The 14,724-nt window shown below is 40.5% G+C and overlaps 2 protein-coding genes across 3 annotated transcripts in view; one reads left to right on the forward strand and one right to left on the reverse strand.

Moving 5' to 3' along the window:
* Positions 1-4,461: 4,461 nt before the first annotated feature.
* perp (p53 apoptosis effector related to pmp22) lies at positions 4,462-13,975 on the reverse strand. Its single transcript, XM_086044579.1, has 3 exons — positions 13,400-13,975; positions 9,679-9,819; positions 4,462-6,762 (listed from the first exon to the last, which is right to left on the reverse strand). Exons 1-3 carry the CDS (start codon positions 13,602-13,604, stop codon positions 6,551-6,553), a joined length of 558 nt encoding a protein of 185 aa, XP_085900705.1. The 5' UTR covers positions 13,605-13,975; the 3' UTR covers positions 4,462-6,550.
* Positions 13,244-14,724, forward strand: part of arid5b (AT-rich interaction domain 5B) — a 121,016-nt gene continuing 119,535 nt past the window's right edge. Inside the window, exon 1 of one of the 2 annotated variants that reach the window (XM_086044573.1) lies at positions 13,244-14,574. The gene's annotated coding sequence lies outside the window, so the exon portion shown is untranslated. The remainder of the gene's footprint in view (positions 14,575-14,724) is intronic. The other variant, XM_086044574.1, reaches the window with a different exon arrangement.

Below are 14,724 nucleotides of genomic sequence, written 5' to 3' on the forward strand. Positions count from 1 at the left end.
TTGTCATTTATAGCTATGACATCAAGAAAAAAATCCACCTGTTGCTGAACCCTTAATTTATAAATATTACTACCGGTATATTACAAATTATATTAGTGTTATTATTTTGTATTATGAAAACCTGATGTGTGAGAGAAAAAAAAAACTAGGGTAGATTCAAAATAAGCACGAAAACTTAATTTAGAAAAGTTTACTTTGATTTTCTTGAATTTATTTGATTTAAAGAAATTGTTAATCGGTGTTATCATATTTATCATTTTTCTTTTTTCTTTCTTTAGTATGCTGCATACTAAAGATAGCTTTTTTGTCTTTTTAGATATTATATTTCTTATGAAACATTTAAAAAAAATGTTTAACATTTAATTTGTTTATTTTTTTGCTGGATTTTGTCTTTGATTTTTGCTATTCTGTTATTTCACTCTTAGGTTTTTAAATTATTTTATTTTCTTAAAAGATAAAAAAGTTTTATATTTCTTATTTTCTTTCAATTTGAAGTATTTCATTTCTGGTTGAAAAAAATCTGACAATTTCAAACCGCTTTCTGTTTTGTGAATTGTTGTGTGAATGTTTTTGAAACAGTAATAAAAAAGGCTTGTTTACCAGCATCGAGGCAGGCGGGTGAAACAAAAGCAAAAGTGGAACGCCAGACAGGCATAACCTGACGATGACTTGACTTGTCAGCGTGCACGCGTAGGCCACGTGCACGCAGTCGAGCTTTATGAACTACTGCACTGATACGCTTTGAGCAGGGTGGGGATTTCTTTAGGCTTGAAGAGCTTGTGATGTGAAATGAATGATGCTCAATAGATCTCATGTGCTTTCTTGACCCCAAATGAATTTCATGACGTCTTTTATTTTGCTGTTTTCTTTCACGTCAACGTTTTGGGGATATTTGCGTAGTATTGTTGATTTAGTGTTGCTTTGATTATGGAAGTTTGATTATGGATGCTTTATTTACAGCTGCTGTTATGCTCAGTTGCATTTGTTTATGTTGCTTGGATACTTTTGGTTTTAAGAATCATGTGATTTTCCATTTTGTTTGACTTTTTCTTTTTAATTTTTATTATTTTAAATCTTTGCTCTGTATTTTTTAAATTGCTTAACAATTCACATCACCCACATTCACTTTTTTGTGTTTTGTTGTTTTTTATAATTGAAATTATTTTAAACCACGTCATGATTTATTTAATTTTTGTTGTTGTTTCTTTTCTTTTGTTTTGATTCAGTATTTGAGTTTTTGTCTTTTTTTCAAAAACAATTTAATCTGATGCTATGCGTACCACTAGTGGTTCACGGGCTCCCTCTAGTGGTACGTGAAAGAATCACTGTCAGAATACAGTTCAGTTGTATTTAACTTTTAACTATGTGCATTACTGCAATAACACATTTAAATTCTGCACGTTCAATCTTGAACAACCATTTTTAAACATTTATTTTGATACAAAATTTTGATGTAACATTTATGATCAATACATTCCTATTGAATCCAAATTTAAGTACATTTTTTTATATTCCGATATTTAAGTGGCATGTTAATGTTCATACTGTGCATTAGAGTGGCTTACAATCATATTAAATACACTTAAGAAATAAAACCTCTTTCTTGTTTTTGATGAAGATTTAGGCCTACTAGGCTACTACTGTGTTATAATGAGGGTCACAATGGTGCTACTTGAAGAGCAAAGTACTTTTTGGGAGTGTCGTAAGTTTGAGAAGCACTCAGGGTTGTGGACATTGCGAAAGGAAAGGAAAACTTGGCAGGGAAGACAAAATCCTGATTTGCAGTTTAGCTGGTCGGCATGTGACATGGCGTCATCTGTTTTGTTTTTCACCTCTTTAATTTGGGTTGTTTGTGTGTGCCACAGCGGAAAACATTTTTCCTTCTCAAACGTTACTCACAAGGAAAGTGCTAATTTGGGGATTTTCAAAATTAGAAAAAAATAGAATTAAATACATAAAATAATATAGAAATAATGACAAGACCACAAAATAAAAAAAATAACAGCACGTGAACTGGAATTAGTGTAAAAAGGTGAGAACTGCCGATTTCATGTTCTGATGGCGTGCCCTAGAGTGACTTTTTGACCCACTTATTTTTTCCACTAGAGCCCAAAAAGTAGCGGGGCGTCTCCCTCTGGTCCTGCTATGAGGTGTCGGGGACACACATGGGGCGGGGGGGAACCCTCAGGGCCACTCGCAACTGGAAAGCACCTTCAAGTGCATCGAAACCAAACCAACACCTACGACAATCAAAACACACAATTCAAAACTTTTCAAAACAATTCCGTTTTTGGTATGTGGTGATGACATCATCATCATCATCACCATCATCATCATCATCAGCACCATAACCACCATCATCATCATCATCATCATCATCATCATCATCATCATCATCACAGGGTTGACTTGGATAGTTGACAGAAGAGACCTGGAATAGCACAAGTAGACAATAAAACATTAACAATAAATACAAAGACAAAATGAAACTAAAAGTAAAAAAAAACGTACAAATACGTATTGGAATTAAAACATGACAACGTTGTTGACTATTGTTAGAATGTCAGTCTTACCCTCATTTGTAGAACAGGTGAAACCTTTTCTGAATGACTTACAAGCCACTTTGTTTTTGCTAAACAATCATCACTTACATGTTTGACAGTGTCCATTGAACATGAGCATCACATTTATCACAGTTTTTTTTAATTAATTAGTTTTCTTTTTTTTAAGCAGCACATTGGATTTGATTAGCTTTGAGTGCAGCACATGCTCTCAGCCAGCAGATGCCGTAGTGCCACTTCCAAAAAACAGGACTCGTCATTCCTGTTGGACTGGGCGGAATTTATCTGAATGTGGAAGTGAACCCCCATTTATCGCTGGTTCCAGACCCCCACTCATTGGATGAAAATCTGCGATACAGGGAAAGCTATGTAATAAGGCTTCCCCCAACCCCCCACCCCCACCCCCCCAACACATTGTAAAGCTAATTGTTTGATAGAGCTGATGTGATTTCAATTGTTGCTTTAAACTTGTTGCAGTAGTGCAAAGTAGATTTAAAGCTTGGGGGGGGGGGGGCGGTCACCTTCCTGTTTAAATGCCTTTATTTTCACTTCAACATCTACTCTACCTAAAAACATGATCCCATGTTCACGTGCCCATGTCACTTTCTCCCGCCTGCCATGATCTCACTCAGTAGTCGTTCAGCCCTGAAACTGTCTGCACACACACACACACACGCAGACACACTTACACACACACACACGCACACACCCGCACACACACAACCACACGCACACATTGTGCTGGGAGCAAGTCAGATTCCTCACTAGAGGCCCTTCCCATGGGTGGGGCCCAATGGGTGTGAGTCACTGGCTGCTTATCACTGTGGCTGAGTGTGTGCGTGTGTTGACAAGTCGAGGGCAAAGTTCAGCAACCTGTTTGCGCGCAGCACATTTTGTCTGCCAGTAATAGTGTGGTGTTTAGCATTCCCACTGTCCTGTCATTAAGTTGGTCTTTAGCTTAGCATTTCTGCCCAATGTTTAACATTAAGCTTATCATTCCTGTTAGTTGTTTTGCATTTAGCTCAGCATTCCTGTCGGATTTATGATTATTTTTGTTTAGTTTAAAGTTCAATTTAGTCCTTAGTTTAGCATTACGCTTCACATTAATGTCTGTTGTTTAGCATTTAGCTAAGCATTTCCAGCAGTTGTTTAGCTTTAAGGTTAATGCTCCTGTCTGCTTTTCATCATTTCTGTCAGTTCAGTTCTTTAGCATTTGGCTTGGTATTCCTGTCAGAGCCTCTTTATCTTACCAAAAACAAAGACATAATGAAGTTCTGGGATTTTGTCACATGGTTCGCCCGGGTTTTATGGGTCAGATTTCCATGGTAGATAGTTCAACAAAATGGCCTCATCATTTTTGGCATCAACTGTTGTATTATAAAAATTATGTAGGGTCATCTGGTGATTTTTGTTGTTGTCATCCTCTTGTTTCTTTTAATTCTCAAATTTAACAATACCAAAATGCTGACTTTTTTCTTTTCCTCCCTCAAATTTATTTGAAGTCAAAATTGTTACAACTTGTTTTTTTAATTGACTGCAGAGTACAAAGTGTTTTGTAACAGTATTGCCAGTAAATCATTGAATACACAAATAAAGAGGCATGATTTACAAAATAAAATCTAAGTATCATAATAAACAATATACAACTATAATCGTACAAATTGTGTTTTGGGTTCTGTTATGGTATGAATGGATCACGGTTGCTCTCTTTATCACGACTACTGTATGATGCTCATTTTCTTTTTCAGACGCTTCTCTGTAAATGTCAGCTTTACAGATGCCACGCCTACAGGTGACAGGCATCGCGGCAAAGGCGTCTTAGTCATAGCGACAATAATTGCAGCCACCAATAGCAATCCGTTTGAGGTGTGGTCTTTTATTCACTGGAGAAACAAGTCGGTTTAGTCAAAACAAAACAGTTTATTGCATAAAAATACAAACTACAAAAAAAAGACAATCACTTCACACTACAGCAGAAGAATTAGGGGCAAACAGTTAATGAAAACACACATGACACACCCACAGGAAAGACTGAAAGAGCGTTACTACAGTAGTTGTCTTTTTCCACCTGCCTGTCAACACACATGCAACCTGCCATGATCAATCCCGATATTCAAATATCTTTTGGTTTAGCCTGTCAGTAATGCTTCACACAGTAGTTTTTTCTACACGAGTTGCTGACTAGAGTATGCTCTTTTTGTTTTTTACTCACACAATGCATCAAGCAAGGAGGGCTTGTACAGTATTTTGATGCAATCTGACATTTGAGCAGCTAAGGCACATCAGACGAAGGATTTTGGTGTTGTCATCACTGATTAATGTTAGTTCCCTCCTTTTTTGTACAAATAAAACCCAAACACACAAATAATTAATAAAAAACAAACATTTGGGGTACATATTGCTCCCTTGAAATCACCAACAACAAAAACAACCCTTAAGGTTAATATCACATTCAAGGCAGCTTACACACATTCTGACATCCTTTTAAATCCTAATTTTCCTAAAAGATAAACTATCACAAAATACTTTATATTTTAACGCAATTAAGTCACATAGCGAAGTGAAGTTAATCCCCTCCTGCCTCTTTATGACAAATAATTAATGAAACTAAAGAACGTGCAGGCAAAAAAAAGATGAAGAAATGAATTACAAATGCCAAGAAAAAAGGTGCAAAGATAACATTTAACCACATTTTATATGCACTGTGTAAAGAAAAAAAAAAGATACACAAGAAGCGAGCCGTTCACAATTCCAATGTGTGAAATTCCCGTCCACCAACGGGGCTTCATTGCCAGGTCGGGGAACCTTTTTCCTGTCTACTAAATGTGTGAAAAATAGCATGCAACTACCCCTACCAAAAATGCTGATTATTACAAATGACGAGAATCTTTGATTGCATTTGTTGTTAGAATCGCGTGGTGGGCTGGATCAAACAAACGCTTCAGATCATTCACTGCGGATCAATCACACTTGGTCAATCGCTCTGGAATGAATGCTTCGGATCAGTGGCTCCAGAAACCTCCGCAATCAACACTTCAATCAATTGCCTCGGAACAAACCAATCCAGATGAAATTGTTGGTTTCAATCTCCAAACTGAAAAGAGCATTTTGGATCCCATTTGTTAGTTCAAATTGCATGGCGAGCTGGATCAATCAAGCTCAAGCTCGTATGGATCATTTGTTTGAAAACAATCAATCTGGAACAAATTCTTTGGATTAACTGCCCCAATTGCCCGGAACAATCGCAAGGGATCAAAGTGTCCAAATCAATCGCCAAATCGCAATCATGAGTATTTTTTTATCCTGTTGTTGTTAGAATTGTCATATTGGGCTGGATCACTCTGGATCAAATTTCTCTAAATGAAACTAATGTCCCAAATAACATTTTCAAAACGTTGGCTCTGGAAACGCCGGATCAATCGTTCCAGATCATTTGAATCAAAACAAAATGGTCCAGAACAATTGCTCCAGATCAATTGCCATGGAACACTTCAGAACAATCGCTTGGGAATCATCTGCTCTGGAAGATTTTCTGTGGATCAATTGCGCGGGATCGATTGCTCTAGATCATTCGCTCCCGAACCAATGCTCTTGACTGTTTCAAGAGTTCTGGATCGATCGCTCCGGAACAAACACTCCTGAACAATCGCCAAACTGAAAGCATTTTGGATCCCATTTTCTTATTAGAATTGCGCGGTGGGCTGCATCAGTCGCTCTGGAGCGATTTGATCCAATCGCTTTGGATCATATCGCTCCGTGTCAAAAAGTCCAGATCAAAAATCCCGCAACAATCGCTGTAGGTCAATTGCTCCGAATCAATCGCAATTGATGTGTAGGCACTATGGTGACGTTTCATATGTAGAAGCTCTGAGGGACAAAACGGTGACGATGCCGATGCGACCTCCATCTTGAATTGGGGCGAAAGTGTACAAATGTTCCAAGGTGGAGGAAGACATGCTGCTGGTGGTTGGGGGCGGGGCTTTGGGGCTTTAGGCGGACGTGTAGAGGTACTTGGTCTTAGCCAGGCCGGTGAGCTCGTCCTCGTAGCGCGGCAGGCAGCAGAAGAGCACGGCGCAGCCGATGCACAGCAGGGTGGCGCCCCAGCCGAAGCCGTACGCCCACGTGTAGTAGTAGTGGCCCTCGAAGATCTGCTCGTTGAACTTGACCGGGTAGATGATCAGGGCGATCACTTGCAGCACCACTGCGCAAGAAGTTAGAACATTCCTTTTAGTGTTTGTCCAAACATTCAGCTATTCCCAGGACGTCTACTGTGCGGTAAGGCCTTGACTTTATTACGCCAGTGATATAAAGTGTGGGACATAATGACGATAATTCATCCCAGCTTTGGGGTGACAAGTGTTGGTCGCGGGCAGATGACAGCACAGCTAACAAGGGTGTGAGGAAAATACTTTTGCATCAACGCCACAGACACTGCTGTACCAAAATATTCGACATCAGCAACTCGGCGGTGAGTCACGATTGAGAAATCACATTTGTACTCCTGGGCCGCACGTTGCGTCTTTTTGAGAAAAAGGCGTTGACACCAATCAGTGATGAGTTTTGACAATGGAGGAAAGACACAATTTGAAAAAATTGACATTTGAGGAAGTCAGGAGTTCAAAAGTGGCAGGAGGGAAATATACAATGTTCCTTTTTTTTTTTTTTTTTGCTGTTCCCTTCCAGGACAGACACGTGAGTCACTAATGTTTTTGTGAGTCAAGACAATGCGCAAAGCAGCGGCTTCTTCGCAAACATCATCATCATCATAACAACCCGCCACTTCCTGTCACAAACAATTGACACATAAAATGGATTGATAGGCTCCAACAAAAGCACCAAGTTGATGGATGGATGACGTCCCGCTCTAATCGGGAGCCGTCACAATGAAAGTCATGATTTTGTGTGTACGTCAACATTTTTGTCCTCGGTAAGATTTTGGCTCCTTTTCTAAAGGTTTTATGCTTGGGAATTTGTACTTGAAGATTTGAAGGCATGCTTCCTTTTATCGCCGAGTAGACGTTCACAAAGACATACTGCACAGTGCACACACTCAAGTCTGAAACGAAGAAAAAGATTTAAGCTGTTGTGTATTTGTATCGTACATCTCATTTGTTTTATTTTTTTCCCCTAATTTTACCCAATGCGAGCCGAGCTGTGCGCTTGAAACCAACCGTGATTTTTACCCGACTCCACACACAATCAAGTACACGTGGCCCTGCCAGGTGAAAGCTCTTCCCGACATTCCACCAATGGCGACACACCCGAGTCTTCGGCCGAGCCCTCCCGGCCTACCCCCCCCCCCCCCCCCCCTCCCTTGCCTCGCTCTCCTTCTTCTCCTCATACAGTACGTCATCATTTTGCTCAGCCCTTTTTCTTTGGAACTGGCTCCCGCCCAGCAACTGACAGAAAGTGTCAACATTTACTGCTCTTGATTTTCACTCCTCTGTGTGACCTTTTGTTCCTCAGCACTCCCACAGCAAAGCCCAAAATGAGCCAACGCTCAGGGAAGCCTTTTGCAAAGAGTTCACCAAAAGGGGTGGGGGACCGGGGGGGGGGGGGGGGGGGGACAAATGTGTTAAATATTCTTCACGTCTATGTACGAAACAGAAGCGGTTGCCGTCCATGAAACATAATGCCCCAGTCCCCTCGGTGACAGCACACAGCATAGAAACATGTGGGAAGGGGTCCTTTTTACAGTAGAGAGCTGTTTCCGTGGTAACGGGGCCCTAACGCTAACAACGCCTAACTAAAGAACATACAGCCTTAAAAAACACTGAATATATTCACTTCCATGCTGTAATAGTTTGCTAAGCGTTATGTTTAATTTGTTCACATTTAATGTATACTACTTAAAAAAGAACAATGTGTAGAATTCAGTGGCATCTAGTGGTCAACTAATAGAATCCAACGACCTAAGATGGAAGCAAGTGCATTTTGACGCACACGCACTACGTCATTAAAAACAACTTGTAGCATTCCCTCAAGTCAGGAAGTATGTGCATTGCATTTGTTACACATGCAGTAGTCATTATGCTTAGGAACTATGTTCGCTAAGTACGTCTCCTTCCGTAGTATCCGTCGCACAAAAATAGCAGCCAAAAACATGGCAGCCTCCTGTACGGGAGGCGCTCCCCATGTAATAGAATTAGAGATTACTTCACCTACGATTATATGAAAATAATTACGTTGATGTGATAGAGCATATTTTTTTGCATACTGTTGAAAATAATTGTGTTTTTTTTTTTTTCAAATGAATGATTTGAAAAATCAAAACATTCTACATATTGTCCCTTTAACACCCAAAATAAGTTTGGATAGTTTGCTTCCTACCCTACATTATTTTTCTACCGTTTTATTTTATCCAAATTGTAATAAATATAATGCTGCCGTTTCCCACTAACGGCAGCTACAAAATACATATTTTTATGCGCCGGCTAATAAATTTGGTATTCGTAAGTGTTACATTTTAACATAGCGTTACTGTCTATTTTTTTTTAAATACTTCATATAATTTTAAAAATATATAAAAATACGTTGGTATCTTTTTATTGCCTATAATGTTGTATTTATTCACACCATATTTATATTGGACATTTTTATATAAAAATCAATCAAGCGGCTTTTACTGTAGAAAATATGTTCCAAATGCACCTGCAATAGGCAAGAATATGTGATAGGGAGACTGTATAAAATCATAATTAAAAAAAAATAGTTTTACACCTCACACATGCTTTAACCACATAAACTTATTATATGCATATAGTATATGCATGTGACTTGAAGGGGCGGGACCTTGTGGGGTTTGTGTGACATCTGCGAGTCTGCGTGTGAGTGTCTGGGTGAGAGCTGTGGCCGACAGCAGCTTCTGTCTATTGTGTTTTACTCTTCTCTTGCCATTAAATACATGCCTGAAAAGTATATCGCCAGCTGTCGCTCACATGCTAAGGGCATCATCGTAATTAAATGTACTGTAACACCCCATAAAAGCAATCGCTTTCAAAAAGCGTGCTATAGCGCGGACGCAAATGATGAAGTGCGATACTGCGAGAAACACGCAACCCAATTCAGTTATTCTTGTTTTTATGCCCCACTTCAAATGTGCGTGTGCGTTTCTTACCAACGACGATAAGCATGACTCCGATGACGGGCAGCAGCGTGACGTTGAGCGTGCAGCACAGCGCCACGCAGGCCAGGATGAAGGCGCCGATGAGGATGAGGAGGCCGAGGATCATCAGGGCGGCCACCGCCTGCGCCCACGCTGCACGTGCAACACACAAATACAGACACCAGTGAGGAAAAAACAACATCTCCGTGTCACGCTCAACGTATACTGCATGTACGATACTGGCCGTAACATTAGGTACACCTGCAACATTGTTAGTTAGAGGAGATCAAATGATTCTGATGATGATTTATGGCCCAGGCTGATATGAAGCAAGGTCTGCCACACCCAACAACAGCACGCTCGCCTTCTGCGGCGCCACGTGACGCACTCCAGATGGAACCCGGATAGAATATATGATACAACTCTCCTCGTACACTATGAAGGAGCTCGTGTGAAAGTATGGCAGTATAATGCAAACAGCGTTTGTGCCCGTTTTCCCAGGTACAATTTGAACACCAAGAAATACACGGTGTTATATACATATATGTACACGGTGTTTAACTTTTTTTTTATCAAATAAAATTTTTAGGTGAAATACTAAATAGAGTATGTACACAGATTAGTATTTATTTTTACATAAACGGTATCAACAAATACAATATGTACATATTTTTAAAATGATTATTTTAAAAATATATATATTTTATAATCGACAAAGAGATATTAAATGATTAAAAAAAGATTCCTAACGCTTACTAATTAAGCTCCAAAACAAGTTTTAGGATTTCTTTTCCCCAAGTTTTGAACAACATGTCTGTTTCCTTGTGACAAACTGCTCCCTAATTTTAGATTCACCCCAAAAAAATGTGCTTTGTGTAAATGTATCCCCATTTGAATGTAATTTTCTCATCTAACAGGCACACTTTCTATTCTGATCATCGTTTTGTCATGCGGGAAATGCATCAAATTTAAAGCTCTTTATAGCTACTTATCAAAAAAATGCAAGATTAATATTCAAATAGGTTCCTTGTTTTCACAAATCAGAATGGTGAAAGAAAATGTGTGCCTTTCAGTGTGTAAGCAAGCTGCTTTACTGTTAACTGCACCACACGGTCAGGCCAAGCCTTCTGTTCCATCCACTTTGTCGTTACTGCATAGATCAGCCAACACCTTCAATTATTCATACCTGTGTGTGTGCGTGTGTTTTACTAACGCCTGGCTACCTGGCCTGAGGCATATTTCACACACATGCACACGCATACACACACCAGACGTGTTGGACAGGTTGGTCCTTCTCTCAAACCTCTAAAATACTGTTGGCTGACAGTCTGCGAAAATGTTTGAGTCAAACATAGACCAAGCGTCTGTTGAGCTTCTCCCTATGCTAGTAATTGTATTCCAGTTAGCATTACATCATGATTGATAATCCAAAATTGTTGACCACCTATTCAGATTACTTTCAGAGGAAGAGATTGACCGTGATTAAAGATGAATGATTGAAGCCACAGTCTAAATAGCTGACTGCATTAGCATTCCGATGAATTAGCCTAACTTTATTGACTTGTATGTATGTAATCTTTATAGAATGTTATACAGAGGACCCGCACCAAATGAGGACATTTGGTTCCAGGAAGTTTAATCCAATTCATTTCCCCATTAGAAGTCATTTACAGGACCTATTCCTGGGCATATTTTCAACTTCATTACACATAAAATATATCATGTGTATCTAAATTACAAGTTCAAAAACACATAGCAAACTTCACTTTTGAATACTCTTTTTTTTTTTTTTTTAGTTCTACTATCAGCATTCCCATTACGCTGACATTGACGTGGCCTTCTGTTGCCAGTGTTAGCATCTAGTGGCTAACAGCTAGCCCCTACGCAAGTGCCCCATATAGGCTGACATGAGCGCTAATCTTTTCACTACCATGTTCCTTTTTGGCATATTATCACTGATACTCATGTGAAAGAAAATGCAAAAATCACCCTATAAAACAGAAAAGCTAATGCGGAAGTCATTTTGTTATCTGTACAATTTCCACTTAGGCTCGAAATTGTTGCTCGAATTTTGATCCAGATTTCCTGTACAGTTAGTACAGTATGTCAAAGTCAGCAGCGTTCTACCTCCTAACAGTTCAATTTACACCATTTTACTGTACTATGAAAGAATATTGATTTTAAAGTAATGCAAATTTGTGTCCCATGTAGAACGTTAATTTGCCCATTTTGGTCATAACAATGTTGCAATTATCTCCACTTGTTCCACTTGTGTTGGTTTAAAGCAAACAAGAAGCGGGTCCAAACAACTCAACAGGAAGTGGACTGCTCGCCTCTGCGCTTTACCGAGACGTCAGTAGGAATATTCACAGCTGAACGACCACACCGGCGCTGGTCCGCCAAATGCGGGACAAAAGTGTCCTCTGTTATGCAGCGGTGTTGTCATGGTGCTGGGTGCAAAGCAGTGGAACAATGAAAGGGGAAGTTTAGGAAACATTCTTGAAGGAGACCACGGAGGACATGCTGAACGTGGAATCCATCCAGAAATTAAAACAGTCGATTGTTTTTGCCGCCGAATGAACAGTAAAATTACGGCAGCCATTCGCTGCTTTTATCCTGGGTGCAATGGCCAATTTGCTAGTTTTCTGGTAAAAAAAGCATAAAGCAACACAGTAGTGCAAACTGTCAGTTCAGCAACTGCTTACAGTCAAGTTTGCGTTCACTCCGTCCTAATAATTAGGGATGGGCGAGTACTGATACTGTATTGGGTTCTTGTGGAGGCTGCCAAAACCAGCCACCGATACTTAGTGCAAAAAAACCCCAAAAAACATCTGAATGAGTCCTTCTCAGCAGTAGTTGGCGCTATACTAAGGCAGTTTGACACATCTGCGAATCATCATCTGCATTCGAAGGAAAGGTCTTTGGACACAATTTTCTGTTGTCATTGTGTTAAATTAAATGTTATATACTGTATCAAAAAGTACTAGATTTGGCATTTGCGAAATAGTAAGTTTCACATTGTCAACTTGGAGTTCCATTGTATTAACAACATACAGTACATGTGTCAGAAAATTTCCAGGACTGGAGTCACAGGTGGTATGTTTCAAATCTAAACTTCAAGTTTTCCCCCTTGAAAGTAATCACACGGATCCAGGTAAGGGGATTAGGGAGGGTGTTCTTCTCTGCCAGGAGCTGTCTGATGCTTAGGGCATTGTAAACAGGTGTGTTGTCATGGTGAAGCAGCCACCCTTGCTTCTTCTCACGCACTGAACAAAAAAGGATTTCTTTGTAGCCCACATTGGAGGGAAACAACTTGTAGTTTGTGTTTGGAATATATTTTTTTGTGACAGTCCTGGAACTTTTTGGACACCCCTCATGCCTGCACTATCACTACATTCGCGAAGATTGATGCTGTAATAAGTACAAGTTAGACCTGCTTTTAGATTATAAAATGCATTAATGTAGCATTGGTGGGGAGCTGGGCTCTAACAGGCATTGTAGTTTTTGCCTGTTTATGTTCCCAGGCCGGATAAGATAAGAGAGGTGAAGGAGGGGGTGCGGGGGGGGGGGGGGGCATTCCAAAGTTTAGGCCTCTCTTCCCCCACCCTCAGTCTGAAGTGGATTATATTATAGCTAGGTGTTGCATTTTCCACCTAAGTGCGCATGCATCATGACTCCAAGTGTTATTTTCACGTTGCTATTGTTAACGACGGTGTAGTTTCGGGCCACTTACAGAACTCCATAAGCGACTTGCCCTCCCACTGGTCGTTGCGTCCGTGGTACTGCTCCCACATGCTGGCGTAGTGCGTCTTGCCCTCCTCGTCCGTCACCCAGCCCGACGTGGCGGCGATGGCGATAATGTCGAAGATGATGGCGAAGAGCAGCAGCAGGGGCACGATCCACCTGCAGCGTGGGTAGGCGATCCCGCAGCGGAACATGGCGAGCTTCGGAGGAGTCAAGGAAGCAAAAAGACAGGAGGCTCGAGCGGTCTTGTCTGACTGCCTGCTTGTGGTGGTGTGCGACGCTGGCTGGCTTTTTAGTGGATTTGTGAGAGGGAGCGAGAGGAGGGAGCGAGAGGGGGGGGGTTGGAAGCCCCACCCGAATGTGCAATGCAGCCGTCAACCTGGTTTGGGACGTACAGGGTTGGACTTGTCTGCCTTGCAAAAGAAGCCCAGCCCAGTTCACTTCAGCTGAAGCGAGTGGGTCATGTTACATCCTCACGCAAAGGTTGTCAGCCGCACTGTTCGATCCCTGGGTGGTAGTGGTCATGGTAATGCCGCGAGTCGACGTCCAAGTGACGACCACCTGTTCCGTACAAAGAAAACGGAAGCTGCAGATTTGAAATGAAATGTTGTTGAGGTGAGGCTGTTTCACCGCACGATGGCGGCCAAAACGCTGCACAAAAACACGGTCGCGCAAATGTGGCCCAATGTTGCCCCCTGTTGGCTCTTCATTTGCATTGACTACCATTTGAGAGACAATTTAGCTTTCCTCCCATTATGTTAGCCTAATAGCAAAATTGCACGTCATTTTTCTTACTGTCACAACATCCTTCCAACCATTATCCACAATTTAAAAAAAAGAAAAAAACGAATGCATGTAAAAAATGGTTGACTCAAGGAAGCTGGCCTCATGTTTGTTGAAAATTCGTTCTACTTTTGAAGTACCGGTATGTAAATTGTAAATTCATTAACTATCAATATTACCGTTTGTTCTGTGTAATGGCGGTGTAGGTGGGAGGGGGCAGCAGCAAGTTTGGCCCTCTGTTGGAATTTTCGCGGGCATTTGAGGTCAGAGTTGAAAGTCAAAGCTTTTGTCAATTGTGATGGTCGCCAACAGCATTAACTTGTCAGCTTTTCTGTATGTATCAGCGTTTTTTTCCATTTTTTTTCGACATAAAATTGCCAGGTAATGATTCTCTAACCAAAGAAAAGATTAATTAGCAATGTGCTCCTACCTTAATGTCCACAGTGAGGCGACATATGTCCGTTTTTGTTCGGGATTTGAGACTGTGACTAATATGTGGCATGTCATGTTTTGTATGTAACAACTAACAAG

The sequence above is a fragment of the Filicampus tigris genome, chromosome 11 (genome assembly GCF_054856515.1).
Source record: "Filicampus tigris isolate MCC_2025a chromosome 11, RoL_Ftig_1.0, whole genome shotgun sequence".
NCBI lineage: Eukaryota > Metazoa > Chordata > Actinopteri > Syngnathiformes > Syngnathidae > Filicampus > Filicampus tigris.